At 37.8% G+C, this 15,791-nt stretch overlaps 1 protein-coding gene across 2 annotated transcripts in view; it reads left to right on the forward strand.

Moving 5' to 3' along the window:
* aqr (aquarius intron-binding spliceosomal factor) overlaps positions 1-15,791 on the forward strand; it is a 67,641-nt gene that overhangs the window by 28,216 nt on the left and 23,634 nt on the right. For both annotated transcript variants that reach the window (XM_008103092.3, XM_003214489.4), the window contains exons 16-24: positions 435-576; positions 1,000-1,178; positions 2,556-2,723; positions 4,052-4,221; positions 8,149-8,390; positions 10,445-10,585; positions 12,374-12,443; positions 13,247-13,357; positions 14,332-14,441. In XM_008103092.3, the coding sequence (XP_008101299.1) occupies positions 435-576; positions 1,000-1,178; positions 2,556-2,723; positions 4,052-4,221; positions 8,149-8,390; positions 10,445-10,585; positions 12,374-12,443; positions 13,247-13,357; positions 14,332-14,441 (1,333 nt within the window). The remainder of the gene's footprint in view (positions 1-434; positions 577-999; positions 1,179-2,555; positions 2,724-4,051; positions 4,222-8,148; positions 8,391-10,444; positions 10,586-12,373; positions 12,444-13,246; positions 13,358-14,331; positions 14,442-15,791) is intronic.

A 15,791-nucleotide genomic window follows, 5' to 3' on the forward strand; every position in this document is an offset into this window, starting at 1 on the left:
ATGTCCAATTATCCTCAGGAGCTTGCTACATATCCCATCTCCTTGAGATGCTCAGTTAAAGTATACCAAAAATAGAGCCTTTTGAGCTCACCAATTGTAGAACATGCTTCTGAAGATGGGACCAGTTTCTACTTACCTGCTTCACATAATCAATTAAGATGGTTTTGTTCTGTCAAAATTTTAATGTTTCAAGTTTTACCACTCATTAGTTTTATTTGTTGCTCCTAAATATTAAGGGTGCTCCTGGTTTTTACATTAAGTTTTTGTATTCATTGTGTATAGCCTCAACTGCCTGCTAAGTGGGGGGAGAAAGGTCATAGATTTTGTTCATTGTCATCCCCATATATGACATAGAATTGCAGCCTCGTAGTTTATATGGGAAAAAATACAATTCCTATAATAAAAAAATTATCCCCCAATTTTCTTATTCCTAGGTTGTCTTGCCCTCCCAAAATTGAATTTACAGTTTCTGACTCTCCATGACTACCTCCTGCGGAATTTCAACCTCTTTCGTCTGGAATCTACCTATGAGATCAGGCAGGACATTGAGGACAGTGTCAGTAGGATGAAACCATGGTAATTAATGCAGTGTTACATTAATGTTGTTTTCTCTGGAAAGACTTCCTTGCATGTGGTTTTTCTCTAGTTAGCTGTTTGTCTGCTGTACCTTCTGTCACTCCAAATACTTCCTGGAGTATCAGAAATGACAACAATTGAAAGGCTTTGTGTGGAATTAGATTACCTCTATCATGATTTTCAATCTTGAACAGGGCTGGATAAGCTTGTTTACTGCTATGTCAGAAATTTCCCTGCAGATAAATTGCCAACAGAAATAGCAGGAAGGGAGATATGAACATATGCTTTTTAGAATTAAAAAATTAAATAGAGCCAGCTCTATTCTCAACTAATCCGTGAACATATTTATGTGGAGGTGCACTTCTCTCTCTTCAAAGTCATCAAATGCAAAAGTTAGGGTGTAATTCCTACCTTTCTTTTCAGGCAATCCGAATACGGAGGTGTTATCTTTGGAGGATGGGCTCGAATGGCACAGCCAATTGTCTCTTTCACAGTCATAGAGGTCGCAAAACCCAACATAGGAGAAAACTGGCCCATGAGAGTTCGTGCAGATGTGACAATCAACTTGAATGTTAGAGACAACATCAAAGATGAATGGGAAGGTATGTAGGTTGCAGTAACGTTGTGGCTACAGTAGGTGTTGCTTTTGGGGTGAAGGGTGGTTTTGCTCCTCTTAGGCATTTCTATAAAATTTTCAAAGATAGCGTCCAGAGATAGTATCGCACAACTGAATGCAACAAAAATAAATCGATATAATGACAAAATTGTTTAAAGATCAGTGCAACATAAATTATTAAATTACGTTTGAGAGCAATGGTGTTCGCTATGTAGTACGTGCACACTTCATATCTTTTTGTTTCTACCATTTTTACTCAGAGTCCAAATCACTTGATGAGAAATACTTTTTAAGAACTAACTCATCATAGATTTTAAAAACTGAATTATGTAATACTCAAATAAAAATGCTAAGACATGCAATAGAAAGCATTCATACTGAAACTGTTAATAAGTTTTGTAGAAGACTAATACCCACAAGTCAGTTAAAAGATCTTTGTAGTCAATTAAATGCCATAGGCCATTAGTAGTTAGACAAGATCAGCAATGGACACCCAAAACACTAGTGTGTCCTCCTCCCAAGTCCATCACCAGTACTACCACATCTTTCTGTGCTTTAGATCATTGCTTCTTAAACTGTGGTTCCTAACCCTTATAGAGTCCCCTTAGCCTTTCATTAGCTTGAGAAACAACAGAAGTGGCAAGAATCTTGTTTGCCACTTTTGCCCACTTCCCAGCATAGTGTGAGAAAACAGCTCAGCTCATCCTCTGAGACAAGAACATGCCTCTTGCCTCCTGCTGAGTTCACCTCAGGAGCTTCAAAGAGATTTTTGCTGCCCTTGTGTGCCTCCCAGTTCAGTGCAGGGTTACAAGCTGGTCATTTATTTCCATTGGTTCTTTGGTGCTTGCTTCAAACAAGGCTTGGAGGCACGTGAATTGGCAACATGCTATTTCTGAGCATGTTCCAGCCTGGCACAGTAGCTGAGCCTCTCAGCCTGTTGCTTGAGGGTAGAGTTTGACTTCCCACCTTATGCCATACTGAAAAGCAGGGTGTCTTCTACGCTTTTCCTGGACTTGATAAGAGGCTAATGCCATTTGACTAATTCTGTGGCAAAACATAGACCAAACAATACGATTAAGAAGTGGAAGTCACAAGCTGACTACCAAAACTAGCCAAAATTCATAAGTTCTTTTTCATTCCTGGCTAAGATCATTTTGGGAAGTGGATTCTGCATTTGTATACATAAATAAATGCCAATTGATGATCAAAATAAATTTCCCAGAGTAACTATATAAATCTATTCCTGGACAATCTTACTTTGCTGTCACTGACTGAAGTCATTTGTCCTTTGAAGCAACATTCTACAGAAGTGTTCAGTAGCAAATGAGTCAAATAAATTGTGATATTTTTTCACTCGGTTTAGGTCTCCGTAAACATGATGTCTGCTTTTTAATTACTGTCCGACCCACACAGCCCTATGGCACAAAAATTGATAGAAGGCAACCATTTGTTGAGCAGACCGGCCTTATATATGTTAGAGGATGTGAAATCCAAGGCATGCTGGATGACAAAGGACGTGTCATTGAAGAGGGTATGTTAATGCTCACATTTATAATTGAAATACAAACATGCAATCTGTATTGAACAGCCATTATATAACTTGTCATAAGTGGTCCCATTCCTGTAGCATTGTTATGATGGTGGAAAAGCCCAGAAAGGCAGATCATATCTGTCCCGGCAAACTGTGAGAAGCTTCTTGTAGAATTGGCAAAACAAAACTTTGATAGTTTGTGCATTTAAGTAAATCAGATCTAATTTGCCAAATAGTCACTGTTGAATGTTTTTATGTTGAATGATTTTATGTTAAATGTTTTTATGATGAATGTTTTTTATATTGTGGAATGATATTTTAAATTGTAAGTCGCTCGGAGCACTCTGGTGGAGAGCGACTAATTAAGAAATAAAGTGAAGTGAAGTGAAGATAGTTTGGAACACCTCTATCCACATTGTTTTGAACAGCTAGGGCACCTGAGAAAGTGATCTTTGGGCAGGTTGCCTTTAAGCCTCCAATATCTGCTACTAGAAATACTGAGAAAATACTGCTCTTCTAAGTACTTTTACTGAAATAATGCATATCTGTTGCCTTGAAATTTCAGCTTGCTTAACTGTTTCTTTGAAATAAATGACTTCACATGCTAAATAAGGCTACAGTTCACATAGAAAAAAAGAAGTGCAAACAATGTAATGAGGAAGGAGCGGGGAGAAGCAATTGTGCCAGATTGTTATTTCCTGTATCCCAATCCTGTTCCTGGCAACATGCAGGGGCAGACTTACCATGTTCAGAGCAAGAAGCAAGCGGCATACAGGCATCATATACTGCCACCTGCTTTTGTGACCATAGATATTCTTATGTCCCAGATTATTTACAAAATGCACAAAACAAGCCTTTAATCAAGCAGTTTTAATAATCAGACAGTTCAATATTATTTTAATAACCTTTTATATGCTTTCATCAACATAAGATTTGCATGCAGTTGTTTTCTGGATTTTTAGATTGGGGAAATGGCCACGTGTCCATCAAAATATAATAGAACAGAAAATAAATAGATTAATTGTAGAGAAAGTGTCATACCTTGAACTAGATTTTCATTTGTGATTTTAATACTCTTGTTTCATATTGTATTACTGTTTTCTCTTTTTATATTGTGATTTGTATTATGTTGTTGTTTATTTTGTCATTATGTTGTTTGGGCCTCTGCCCCATGTGAGCCGCCCTGAGTCCCTGCAGGGAGATGGTGGCGGGGTTATAATTAAAGTATTATTATTATTATTATTATTATTATTATTATTATTATTATTATTATTATTTTGTAAAAATAATTTTCTTTGTTTGAAAAACTTTGCTTTCAATGTGAACAGGACCAGAACCTAAACCAAGGCTTAAAGGTGACTCGAGAACATTTAGAGTGTTTTTGGATCCTAACCAGTATCAACAGGACATGACCAATACCATCCAAAATTCAGTAGAAGATGTGTATGAAACATTCAATATAATAATGAGAAGAAAACCAAAAGAAAACAACTTCAAAGTAAGTTAAAATACAGTCCTATCTTTTTGCAAGTACTTATTAGTAATGTTTGACCAACCAAAACATTTTGGGGGGAATTTGATGTGCATATTACCCTGTACAAAAACGGCAGTAACCAGTACCTCTTTGGACTGATGAGTTGTGAAATCTGTGATACTGTTCATGGGGGAGATGTAATTTTGTAGTCATAAATATCAATCTATTTAGTATTTAATGGCAGAATAATGCATGTTAGAAATCTTGAAGTATTGACAGGATCCACAGCAACAGGGCATATTTAAAATAGCAGCTTAGTCATTGCTTCAGAACTCCAAGGAACATAAGCAAAACAATCATATTTTATGTAAGATAAATAATGATTAAATTAAGTATATGTCACCAGAACATCTGCATATATTACTAGTGTTATAGTCATCAAAAGAGTTACGCTGATGTTTGCTTTTTCCACTGAAACAATGTTAAGCTCCACCAAATGCTTCAAACATTATCTGAAAGCTAAAGTTTGGGCTTCGAAGTTTTAAAAGGTTATTTGCAAGCAAAGCTCACTAGACAACCAGATAATACAGAGATGATTTGGCAGTGTCTCTTAAATTTCACATTTTTCTCATGTTAAGCATTAAGCCAATTGATAACGTCCAGCCTCCTTTTCAGGATTGTTATATCCTGGAGGATAAGTTATCCCTAGCTGCTCTATACTTCCTTGTTCTCTTAGTAGAAAAGAAGGTAAGTCATTCTCACTAATGACAAATGTTGGTAATGTGTCAAGGAGATAGCAGACAGCTTGGTTTCCTTCTGAGCCTGTAGGGAGGAAGATGTGAAAATCCTATGTAGACTCCAGAATTGAACAAACATGACAGCTGTAGGAGCACAGACATAAAGCGATGGGTAAATATGACAGTCGGCACTTCTTTTTGATAGGTCAGCCCTCTTGCCTTTTTTAGCTTGTAGCCTCCGCATTAGTATTTTGGAGCTTGCTTCCATTTATACTAGTCATCTGTTGAATAATACATTTTTGAAAAGCAGAATGTTGCCATTTTTAACAGGCCTCCTCAAAAAACCCCTGTGCTACAAATGTATCATCGCATCCTTTCCTTTCTGTCAACTGCTGAGATCACTTGTTATGCAAATTTCATGCAATGTTGTGAATATGCTGGTATACCAAGCAGATATTTTCACTGATTCAGGACAGCAAACCTGAATGTCTAAAAGATAAACAAACTAAAATAAATTTGCATACTGTTTTTGAATTGTTCAAATTACCCTTTTAGAACAGAATGCAAATTCTTCAAAATCGCACACATGAAGTTTTATGGATTCTGTTTAATGTGTCTTTCCTCAGTATTTCTGCTTGTAAAACAAAGCAAAACAACAGCAACCAAAAACTATGAAATCCAAAATCCATACTGTATTGATACTTCTATTGGGACAACTAAAAGTCACAAAATAGAATATGAGAATCTTTTGAAGCTTAATGGCCTTTTTCCAGGTAAAGAGAAAAAGAGGGTAAACCAACACCTTATAAGGAATACATGAATTGTAATGACAAAACATATGGGAAGACAACGTATCCCATGAAAATGTTTCATTTTTATTTTAAAATAGATACAGGTAGTCCCCAACTTACGAACAAGATAGGTTCTGTATATTTTGTTCTTAAGTTGAATTTGTTTGTGATTCGGAACAGGTACATTTTGAAGTGTAACTCCAGTCATACACTCACACTCACACACACACACTTTGGATAGCATAGTAGAGACTTAACACCCCTATGGTGTTTGTCTGTCTGTGCCTGTGTTCAAAAGATTTCACCTCACTTTCTGTTCCTGATAATTGTTGTGGAAATAAGGATTGGCAATAAAGCTTCAGTGGAGACACCTTTTCTCCAGGATACCTCTTTCAGGAGTAAACTTTGCTTCCTATAGGTACATTTATCTCACTTCTGTTGTGTCACCCCTGTTCTTTATTATGAGTCAGGTCTGTAGCCAAGGGGGGGGGAGTTCAAACACCCCCCCCCCAAAAAAAATTTCAGGTTTTTTTTTTAAACAACAACACTTGGTTTACTTCTGAATTGTAACTAATTAACCACTGAGATTTATCTTTCTTGAGTGTCCATTGAAGTTGGAGCTTGATTTCTAAATTATTCTTCATGATTCACTTTAAAAAAAGTCCCCCCTCCTGCTATGCTATGAGTCATTTGTAAATCGGATCTTTGTAACTCAGGAACTGCTTGTATGTATATATGATTTGTAAGATATTAATTTACATTTCCAAGATGCCCCAACACACAGTTTGGAAGCTCTGCTCTGAACCAATGTTTCTCAAATCTTTTTTCCCCTTCCAACCTTACTCCATGGGGGCCAAAGGTGAAAATCACGTATTTATAAACAAAGATTTGAATTGGGGTGGGGGGGATATGGCCCCAGTTTGAGAATCACTGTTCTACATAATCTCAACTGGCAATAACAGAAGCATTGTATTGACAAAATGTAGGCCTGTGATTCTAGCATCATCATTTTCTCTCTTTTGTATGATTTTAACTCAATTTGCCTGATACAGAAGCCAGTGCAGTTTTAAAAGCTTGCATTATGGAATTTGTGCATTTTTATTAGACGGATAAAGCTATTGCTGATTTTGGATGTTATGATATGTTGCTGTATGGCCAGCATGGCTACCTCTGCCTATCTGTGTCTCTGATTGACATGTTTTCTGGCAAAGATGTATGGAGTTACACCAGCACATTTTCACTACTGCAATCCTGCAGATCTCTCTCCCAAAGCAACAGCTATATTTTTCAAACATCCTGCATAAGTATTACAGGCAGGCCTTGAGTTACAAATGTCCGACTTACAAATGACTCATAGTTAAGAAGTGGGATGAGAGAACAGGAAGTGAGAGGTCTATCCCTAGGAAAGGAAATTCATTCCTGTAAGAGTTATCATGGGGAAATGGGGTCCCAGATTTTCCTAGCCAACATGCCTACTTGCCACACAATTGAACAACTATAAGAGTCATATTTTTTCCAAACTCTGCAGTAAAATATGGTTTATCAGGTACAATGGAGCTTGCTCTATCCTTATTTGGAGCAACTGCAAAAAATGGAAAGTTTTCACTTCTCATTAGACCATTTTAGCATCCCTTGAACAATGATTTCTTGACACAAACCTGCTTGTAAACTAAAGATTTTAGATGACTTATTTCTTTAAATTAGAATTAAGTCTAATCAAAAGTTTGTCATATCTTGAAAAGAACAATGGCTACTCAACAATAGAAAACCTCTGATTTTCTTATGGTGCTGCAAAGAAGTAGAGTGAAGTGGAGCAGAGGAAGAGCCCATGGCCCACAATGCTCTAACAACAATGAACTGTTGTTTAATTTGATAAGACATTGAAAAGATATTGAGCTACTCTGCAAGCAATCCTGAAAAAGGCAAACTTAAGTCTCTGCCATATTGTTCCCTGGCCAGAAATGACTAGAACAAAAATGTAGACAACAGATGGTGATACGATGGGGGAAACGAGAGACTTTATTGCAGAATATTCACCCTGCAGTGTTGCCTACAAATAGCATATTTGCTGATGCATACATACAGCAAAATTATTTTTCTGGTATGTGTTTTTCAGCAGATGACATAAAAAGCAGCGTAATCATTTTTTGTGAACTGAACTGAAACTACTGTCACTTATGGGCTAGTTCAGTAGTTAGAAGCTGTGTATAAATACTGCTGAATTTGCTGAACAAGCACTCTGTTAGGCTGATGTCAGCAGAAAATATAGTAACTGATTCAATTCTACCAAACTAAAAACCTGTCAGTGAAAAAGATCTTCTTTCCTCTGAAACACTCAGAAACACCTGAATAGCCCATGATGTCAGCTGTGTTTCATGCTAGGTAACAAACCAGCCACTTACTCATATTTTATGTCATTATAGGCTGTTCTGGAAACGATTAGGCATTTGATGAATACCGACTGCGTGGTTCCTGATTGGTTACATGACATTATCCTTGGCTATGGAGACCCAAGTAGCGCTCATTATTCAAAAATGCCAAATCAGATTGCCTCCCTGGATTTTAATGATACTTTCCTGTCCATCGATCACTTAAGAGCCAGCTTTCCTGGATACAGCATTAATGTAACAGTTGAAGACCCTGCGCTTCAAGTCCCTCCATTCAGGTGATCTTAAATCCCATAGACTGTCATTTCATTATACAATTCCCTATTTTTTGTCAGTATAACAGCCAAGGAACTGAAGTGCAAACTGAAGCATGGAGCTTTTCAATAGATTATTATAAAAATCTTCTCAGCTGGGGAAGTGTGTTGATGAGTTATGAAAATCTAAAAAAGCATTTTTTTTAGATCACTTTTTAGAGGCTCCTTCTTTGGAGGCTTTTAAGCAGAGGCTGGATGGCCATCTGTCGGGGGTGCTTTGAACGCGATTTCCTGCTTCTTGGCGGGGGGTTGGACTGGATGGCCCATGCGGTCTCTTCCAACTCTATTATTCTATGATTTCCAGAAGTATGATTGTATTTGATAAAATATGTATGTTATCTACTGGTTGTCAAGGTTCCTTTTTTCTGATTCTCCTTCTTTGCATGGGGATGTCTATTTTAGAACAAACATCCTAATTGATATTAGAATATATGTGACAGGAGGCTTAATCCAGTAATATGTTTTCAATAGCATCCGAACTCCCCCCCCCCCCCCCCCCGCAATCCCTGGTGCCTTCCTCAGTGCCGAAAACTGGCTCCAGAAGATTTTGCAGCCTTCTAATAATAATAAAATAATAATAATAAAACTTCATTTATACCCCGCCACCATCTCCCCATGGGGACTCGGGGCGGCTTACATGGGGCAAGGCCCAACTAGCACAATTTACAAAAACAACAGCATAAATACATTGAACAATATACAAAAAATAATAAAACACAGTAAGACAATAAAACAAGAGTTAATACAGCAGTAAATCAATCAACCACCAAGTACAATTCAGTCGACTTCATTGGTGGGGGGGACTGCAGCAGCAATATAAAATAACATCACTTAAAATACCAGAATAAAAGGGACCTAATAAAATTCAGGATAGAGTTATAGTGCCAACTGAGGCTGGTCATTCAGTGACTGTCTCACCAAAGGCCAACCTAAACATCCAGGTCTTCAGCTGTTTCCTGAAGGAGGATAGAGAGGGCACCAACCTAATCTCCCTGGGGAGGGAGTTCCAGAGCCGGGGGGCCATGGCCGAGAAGGCCCTCTCTCTCGTCCCCACCAGTCGTAACTGTGAGGAAGATCAAAGCAAGAGGAGGGTCCCCCCAGAGGATCTTAGAGATCAAGTAGTTTCATAGGGGACGACACAGCCACGAAGATAGGCAGGTCCCGAACCGTTCAGAGCTTTATAGGTAATAACCTGCACCTTGAATTGGGCTCGGAATATTATCGGCAGCCAGTGGCACCGCTTGAACAGGGGGGTTGACCGCTTCTAAGAGAAGGTTATTAGGGACACAGGGAATTGAGGAATCACCCCTTCCTATTTTCACTCAAAAGAAATATGTTGCTGGATCCTTGCCAGCTTATGTCCCTGTAATGTGTGCATTGCTTTGGAAAGACGGTGCTGTACCATTCCCAAAAGTGATCTTTCACACTGCTAACTTAATATGTGCCACCTTCCTTTTGATGGATGGGACTCATGAATGAAAGTTGCCATTATTGAAACTTTACAGCATCTATTCCAGGGGAGTTTCTGGGAATGGCCTCTGTGTCATATCGTTCCAGGCAACAGAACATGACTCATGAACTGGATAGTTCTCCCAGTGCTTCTCTCATTACTATGAGAATGCCACCTAACATCCATTCCCTTTTTTACATTTTAAGATTTGTATTGTGTGACCCATTAGTGTTCCCCTCCTATATTCTCTCTGTTATTGTCCTCTTTATTGTCCTCTTAATGTCTTGCACAGCTTCTATCTTCAACAACAGCTCTCTGTATATAGAACCGCCTTCTGATTCCAATGGCTAGTACTAACCCTTTAAAATAAAGAAATCATATTCCATCCTCATGGTGTCAGTCATCTCAGATCACGTCTTCCCTTTATCATACTGTCGTCTCCATTTTGCTGTAAAGGTCATGAGTTTTGAGGGTACAGAGGGCTACACAGTGTCTGGAAAAATTGTTTGTTGCAAAAACAGTCTTATTTAAGGAATATTTGAAATTGAAGAATAATTTTATCCAATAGAATAACATTTCCAGTTGGGTGTGATGCGGGAAAGAAACGCAAAGAGAGTGATGAAGAGACGGCAGAAGGCCCCAGAGTGTTGACTGTTGAGCCACATGTTATCCCCAACCGAGGACCTTACCCATACAATCAACCCAAACGGTAAAATCCCTGTTAACTCTTCGTGGAAGAATTATATGTAGTGTGTGGGGCATTTCCATAAATATTTATATGTTGGTAAAAGAGCTTTAAAAGAAGTAATTGTATTTATGTGATTAGACTTATCCTCTTCATATGCCATCCTTTAATTTTAAAACACTCAAACTATTTAAAGTATTTTTTATGTTTGAGTTAGCAGTAATGGTAAAACTCACACTGGCACAAAGTCAATGAAATAGAAATGTGCCTTTTAATATTGGTAAATCACAATATTGGTAATTTACAACTGTTGTTTTTATATTTAATTATTGTTGTTGCATTTAGTAATGACTGCTCTGGGTAGATGCATGGGGAAATGATATTTGGCAGCAAATACCCAATTCTTTCAAGCTTGGTGATAACGTGTGACTTCTGACATTGATCAAATTAGCTGTTTTGGTCAGTGGCTTTGCTGTATCCTAATTACATATGATGAACCATAACGTAATAATTTTGGAAGGGTGGTATAATGATTTGGGAGTGCAATGGTGTCATCTCAGCCCTCAAGGCAGGAATAGATTTCTCGTGCTACATATGAATTCCCTCGTCTTCACACATCTTGAAAAAAGCAGTGGCCAAGATCCAGCACATACTAGCAGAGCACAAGTCTCCCCTTGGGTATTTGTGCTGTCATCACAGATCTTTTGTCCAGTTGTGCACCATTCCCCAGCCATTGTTTAGCTGTGAAGCTACATCATGGTACAGTTTGGTATAGCTTTGGAGGAAAGTTATAATATGCTCCCTCTTCCCTAAGTGTGCAAGGGCCTTTGAAATATGCCTAGGGCCATTCACAATGCTGAAGAGTTGCCAAGGGATGGAGATGTGATCATAACCACACTTCCAGCAGTGCAAAGGAAATATAGGATACCTCCTCCTGCAATGTTCTTTGAAGTACTGGGTGTTTCAAAATGATAGACCTAGTTTCAAAGCAGAATATTTTACAATGGCAACATGTTACAGTTACACAAAAGTTACAAGCGGTTTAATGAGGTACAGTAGAGTCTCACTTATCCAACATAAACGGGCCGGCAAAACGTTGGATAAGTGAAAATGTTGGATAAAAAGAAGGGGTTAAGGAAAAGCCTATTAAACATCAAATTACGTTATGATTTTACAAATTAAGCACCAAAACATCATGTTTTACAACAAGTCTGCCACTTGTTTGGGAGTATGGCTGCACTTGTGTTGTTGTTGGGTGTGTTGCTACCTAGAGAAACAGTTGTGGATCCGGGGGGAAGGCAGACTGCGTTGGATAATACAGAACATTAGATAAGTGAAGGTTGGATAAGCGAGACTCTACTGTATCAGGTTTTACTAACAATTTTGAGCCAGAAACAAATCTAAAAAATAACTCCCCAAATGAAGAATGTCTCATTAAGCCTCAAATTGCGGGGGTCACCATTTTGCGAACGGCTAAGGCTGGGGGCTGCTTGTGTACTGGGAGAGGCATCTAATGGTCATCATTTGAAACTATTCTCCACCCTTTCACAAGTGGTAAGGGCTTCATTCGTGGGTGGTTCATACAGCAATTTCAATAATCAGGCTTATCTTTTTGAAACGCCCTGTATATATGTTAGCATAACCAGGGTTTCTGCTTGTGCATCTTTTATATATGGTCTTGGTCCCTGAATTCGTAAATGCAACTGAAAAGATTGACAAGTCTGAAAAAGATGTTTGTGAAGGCTCTCTTGAAGATATAACTACCGATCTGTTTCATGCTCTGGATTAAATGTATCTTATTTCAATTTGCAGCAATACAATTCAGTTCACTCACACCCAGATTGAAGCTATACGGGCAGGGATGCAACCTGGTTTGACTATGGTAATAATATCATATATCTTCATGCTGATTTTTGAGTTGACAACTTAGTTTTAGCTAATCCCTAAAATACATGTAACTTAAACTACTTCAGAACTCTAAAGGCTTTATGTGCTCTTTGAAATTGATTTTTTGTCACTGAAGAAAATGGAAGAGAGAAGAAAAACGCTGGGGTTTTTTCTGATAAAAAGAGATCTGTGCCAGTTGACCAAATGATATTTCAATGGTTGAAGATAGCTGTGTCATTCCAAATTGGACAGTCAGGATGATTTTTCAGTAGCTGAATTAATAAAAGTAGCTAGGAAATACTTCTGTTGGTTTTACATTAGTAAATTCTTTTTGGTCCTTGTTTGTTTGTATTATCCATTTCTTCTTTTGGGAAATCTGCTCTATCCACTACAGAAATATTTCTGAATTTGATTTATTTGCTGCCTTTCTCCTGGAATGGGACACAAGGTGCTTCAGAGATAAAATGGGTTAAAACAGTTAGAAACAGCTTATGAAAACAACAGTATTCAATGATTTTAAAAGGATACAATATATACACATACACAAAGCACACACTCCAATACAAAGCTTCCCTGAGAGTGATTTCATATTTAAACCCTTTGTGAGTTGTTGTCTTGCCACCTATAAGTACCCATTAACTTTCTAATGCTGATGTAATCATCTTACTGTCTACAGGCCTCGTTTTAGAAAAGTTATAGACTTTTACTCTGTACTGTTCATGCCCAATTTATGCCTTTTTAAGTGTTCTTTCTTCCATCTGATTAAAATATTGTACAAAATCCTTTTTCTTTTTATAGGTTGTTGGGCCACCTGGAACAGGGAAAACTGATGTGGCAGTGCAAATAATATCTAATCTCTATCACAATTTTCCTGAACAAAGAACCCTTATAGTTACACATTCCAACCAGGTATGTTAGTTTCATAATCCTTTGTTTTTCACAGTATCCTTTACTTTGGTTTTAGAACAAATAATGAAACTTAACAATATCTAGTTGGAAGGAAACCAGCTTTTCTGTCCTTCCTAATTTAATAATTTGAATTGGGGAATTTTTTGACTACAATGTAGCCTTTCAGCAGATGAACTTGTATGTAAGTTCAATTATCTTTGTCATGTTATATGTGTTCTTCACTTCTGTCCTCTTCATTGGCTTGCCAGGTCAGAGAAACTATACAGTGATATCAGTTCAGGGGATTAGTGATTGGTGACCCAATGCACGATGCGTGGAGAAATCACTCCCAATTTAGACTACTGGTATCAATCTTTAATTATTAAATGGGTTGACTTGAGTAACTATCCCCTATATATACCTGCTCCTCTTTAGTATTCAAACTTATTTCTTCTGTTTTTCACTCATTAAACGTGCTGCCACTACAAGATGTGGTGATCACATATAACTAAAATGGAGTAAAGGAGAATGATACAAATGAGTAAAGGAATTGATCTATTGACAGGGGCTAGCCAACTAAAGGAAACATCTATGTTCATTAGAAATGTGCTCTACACAGGGCTATTTCTCAAAAGGGAAGGACTTTTCTGCCTTGTTGGTAGGCTAGAAACTAAATGCTAGACAGATCGCTTTTGGAATTTGATACTAAACTAAGTGGGCCTTTTATGTAATCTACCACAATTTCCATAGGTTTACATTTTGTACTTAGTTCAAATTTACTTGAAATCTCTTTTTTTAAAGCATTGGGATATGTAGTATGTCAAAGCACAATTTTCTTTCAGCAACTAGTGTTATGCTGAAAATATCCCCTTCATAATTGCTTCAGTTTTGCTTCTTACCAAAATAGGAGTGATTCTGCTAGTATGTTGGATTTCCTGTTAATAGTATTTGGATTTCTAAAATTTACACTTTCTGTTGTTCTTGTCAATCTTTAGGCCCTGAACCAGCTGTTTGAGAAAATCATGGCTCTCGACATTGACGAGCGTCACCTCCTGCGTCTTGGCCATGGAGAGGAAGAACTGGAGACAGAGAAGGATTTCAGCAGGTGAAGACATAGCTAGAAAAAAAATCAATAATTCAAACACACAACAATTTTAAATGTGTGCCTGTATAAGACATTGCTCTTTTTCTACATCCCATGTTAGCCAAAGGATGGTGGAGAAGACTTGTTTTCTTTTTTGTTTAAGGTGGTAATTGTCTATTGAATCAAATCTTGATTTAAGATTGCTTCATTTCTGTGAACTACAGCCTGTCTATAACTCCAGTGGTAGCTGGAAGCAAAGTATCACTAGATGTGTTTATCCGTAGATGTCAGAAGGGAGTAGCATGTGGATAATGTGTGGCCTAGAATGGAATATAGTCTTGTGAGCATGGAAAATTGAAAGGAAAAGAATATCATCAGAAGGATTTGTATCTAAAAAGATGTATCATAAATAACAGCAATGTTTAAAGCCTTAAACAAATAGCAATATATAACCTTATATATTATAAAGGTTATAAATATAACCTTTGTGACTTCATTCACTTGAACATTTTTTCCTCTCCCCTTCCCACCTCCCCCCATCTTTGTAACATTTTGACTAGTTAGTATATGGTATTGTTGAGTCAGATTTTCTGGCTCAGTAGTTTCGTGTAATTCAATAGTTCTCTTATAACAGACCTATTGAATTATACAAAAATGAAAATTTGATTTGGCTAGCTGCATTGGGCAACTCGTGAACTTGCATTTAATTAGTGAGTCATTTTCCTTTTGCATTGAGGACTTCTATACCCAATTGCAAGCTGCCTTTGAAACATCTACGGAATTAATGTATGTAATTAAAACTACAGACAGAAAGCAGATCTACCGCTTCAAGAAAGGGCAGCTCTAAAAATCTGTTCTGACATTATTTGGGAAAAATGTGGAAAGTTATTTCAGAAATGCAGATCCCATTTAGGGCATGATGTTAAGCACATTATTTTTGGGAGCAGGGGTTAGCCATGTTAGGTTATTGTGACAAAAAGAATGAAGAGTTTTATAATCATCTCTCCACACTTGTGGGTTCAATCTTTGAGAACTGGGTTATTAATGGATTTGCTGCTGCTGCCTTCATAGCTGCCCTACCACATTTTTAATAGGGATATTGTTACCATGAATGTCCATTTTGAGCTGTGTTCACTTAAATCAGGCTTAGTCAATGGTCAAATATTTGGTCGCTGGGAGGAAGAAGACTAGTGGCTGGCTGACCTGGCCATATACCCCCTTCCTCGCTCACTCATTTGCTTGGGTGAGGAGGAAGAAGGGGATGGGAGGTGGACTGGGTGCTGTTCAGGCTTCTGAAGCAGACAGAGAAATTATTGTGTTGTCGAAGGCTTTCATGGCCGGGATCACCGGGTTGTTTTATGTCTTTCGGGC

Source organism: Anolis carolinensis, chromosome 1 (assembly GCF_035594765.1).
Source record: "Anolis carolinensis isolate JA03-04 chromosome 1, rAnoCar3.1.pri, whole genome shotgun sequence".
In the NCBI taxonomy this organism is placed as follows: Eukaryota; Metazoa; Chordata; class Lepidosauria; order Squamata; family Dactyloidae; genus Anolis; species Anolis carolinensis.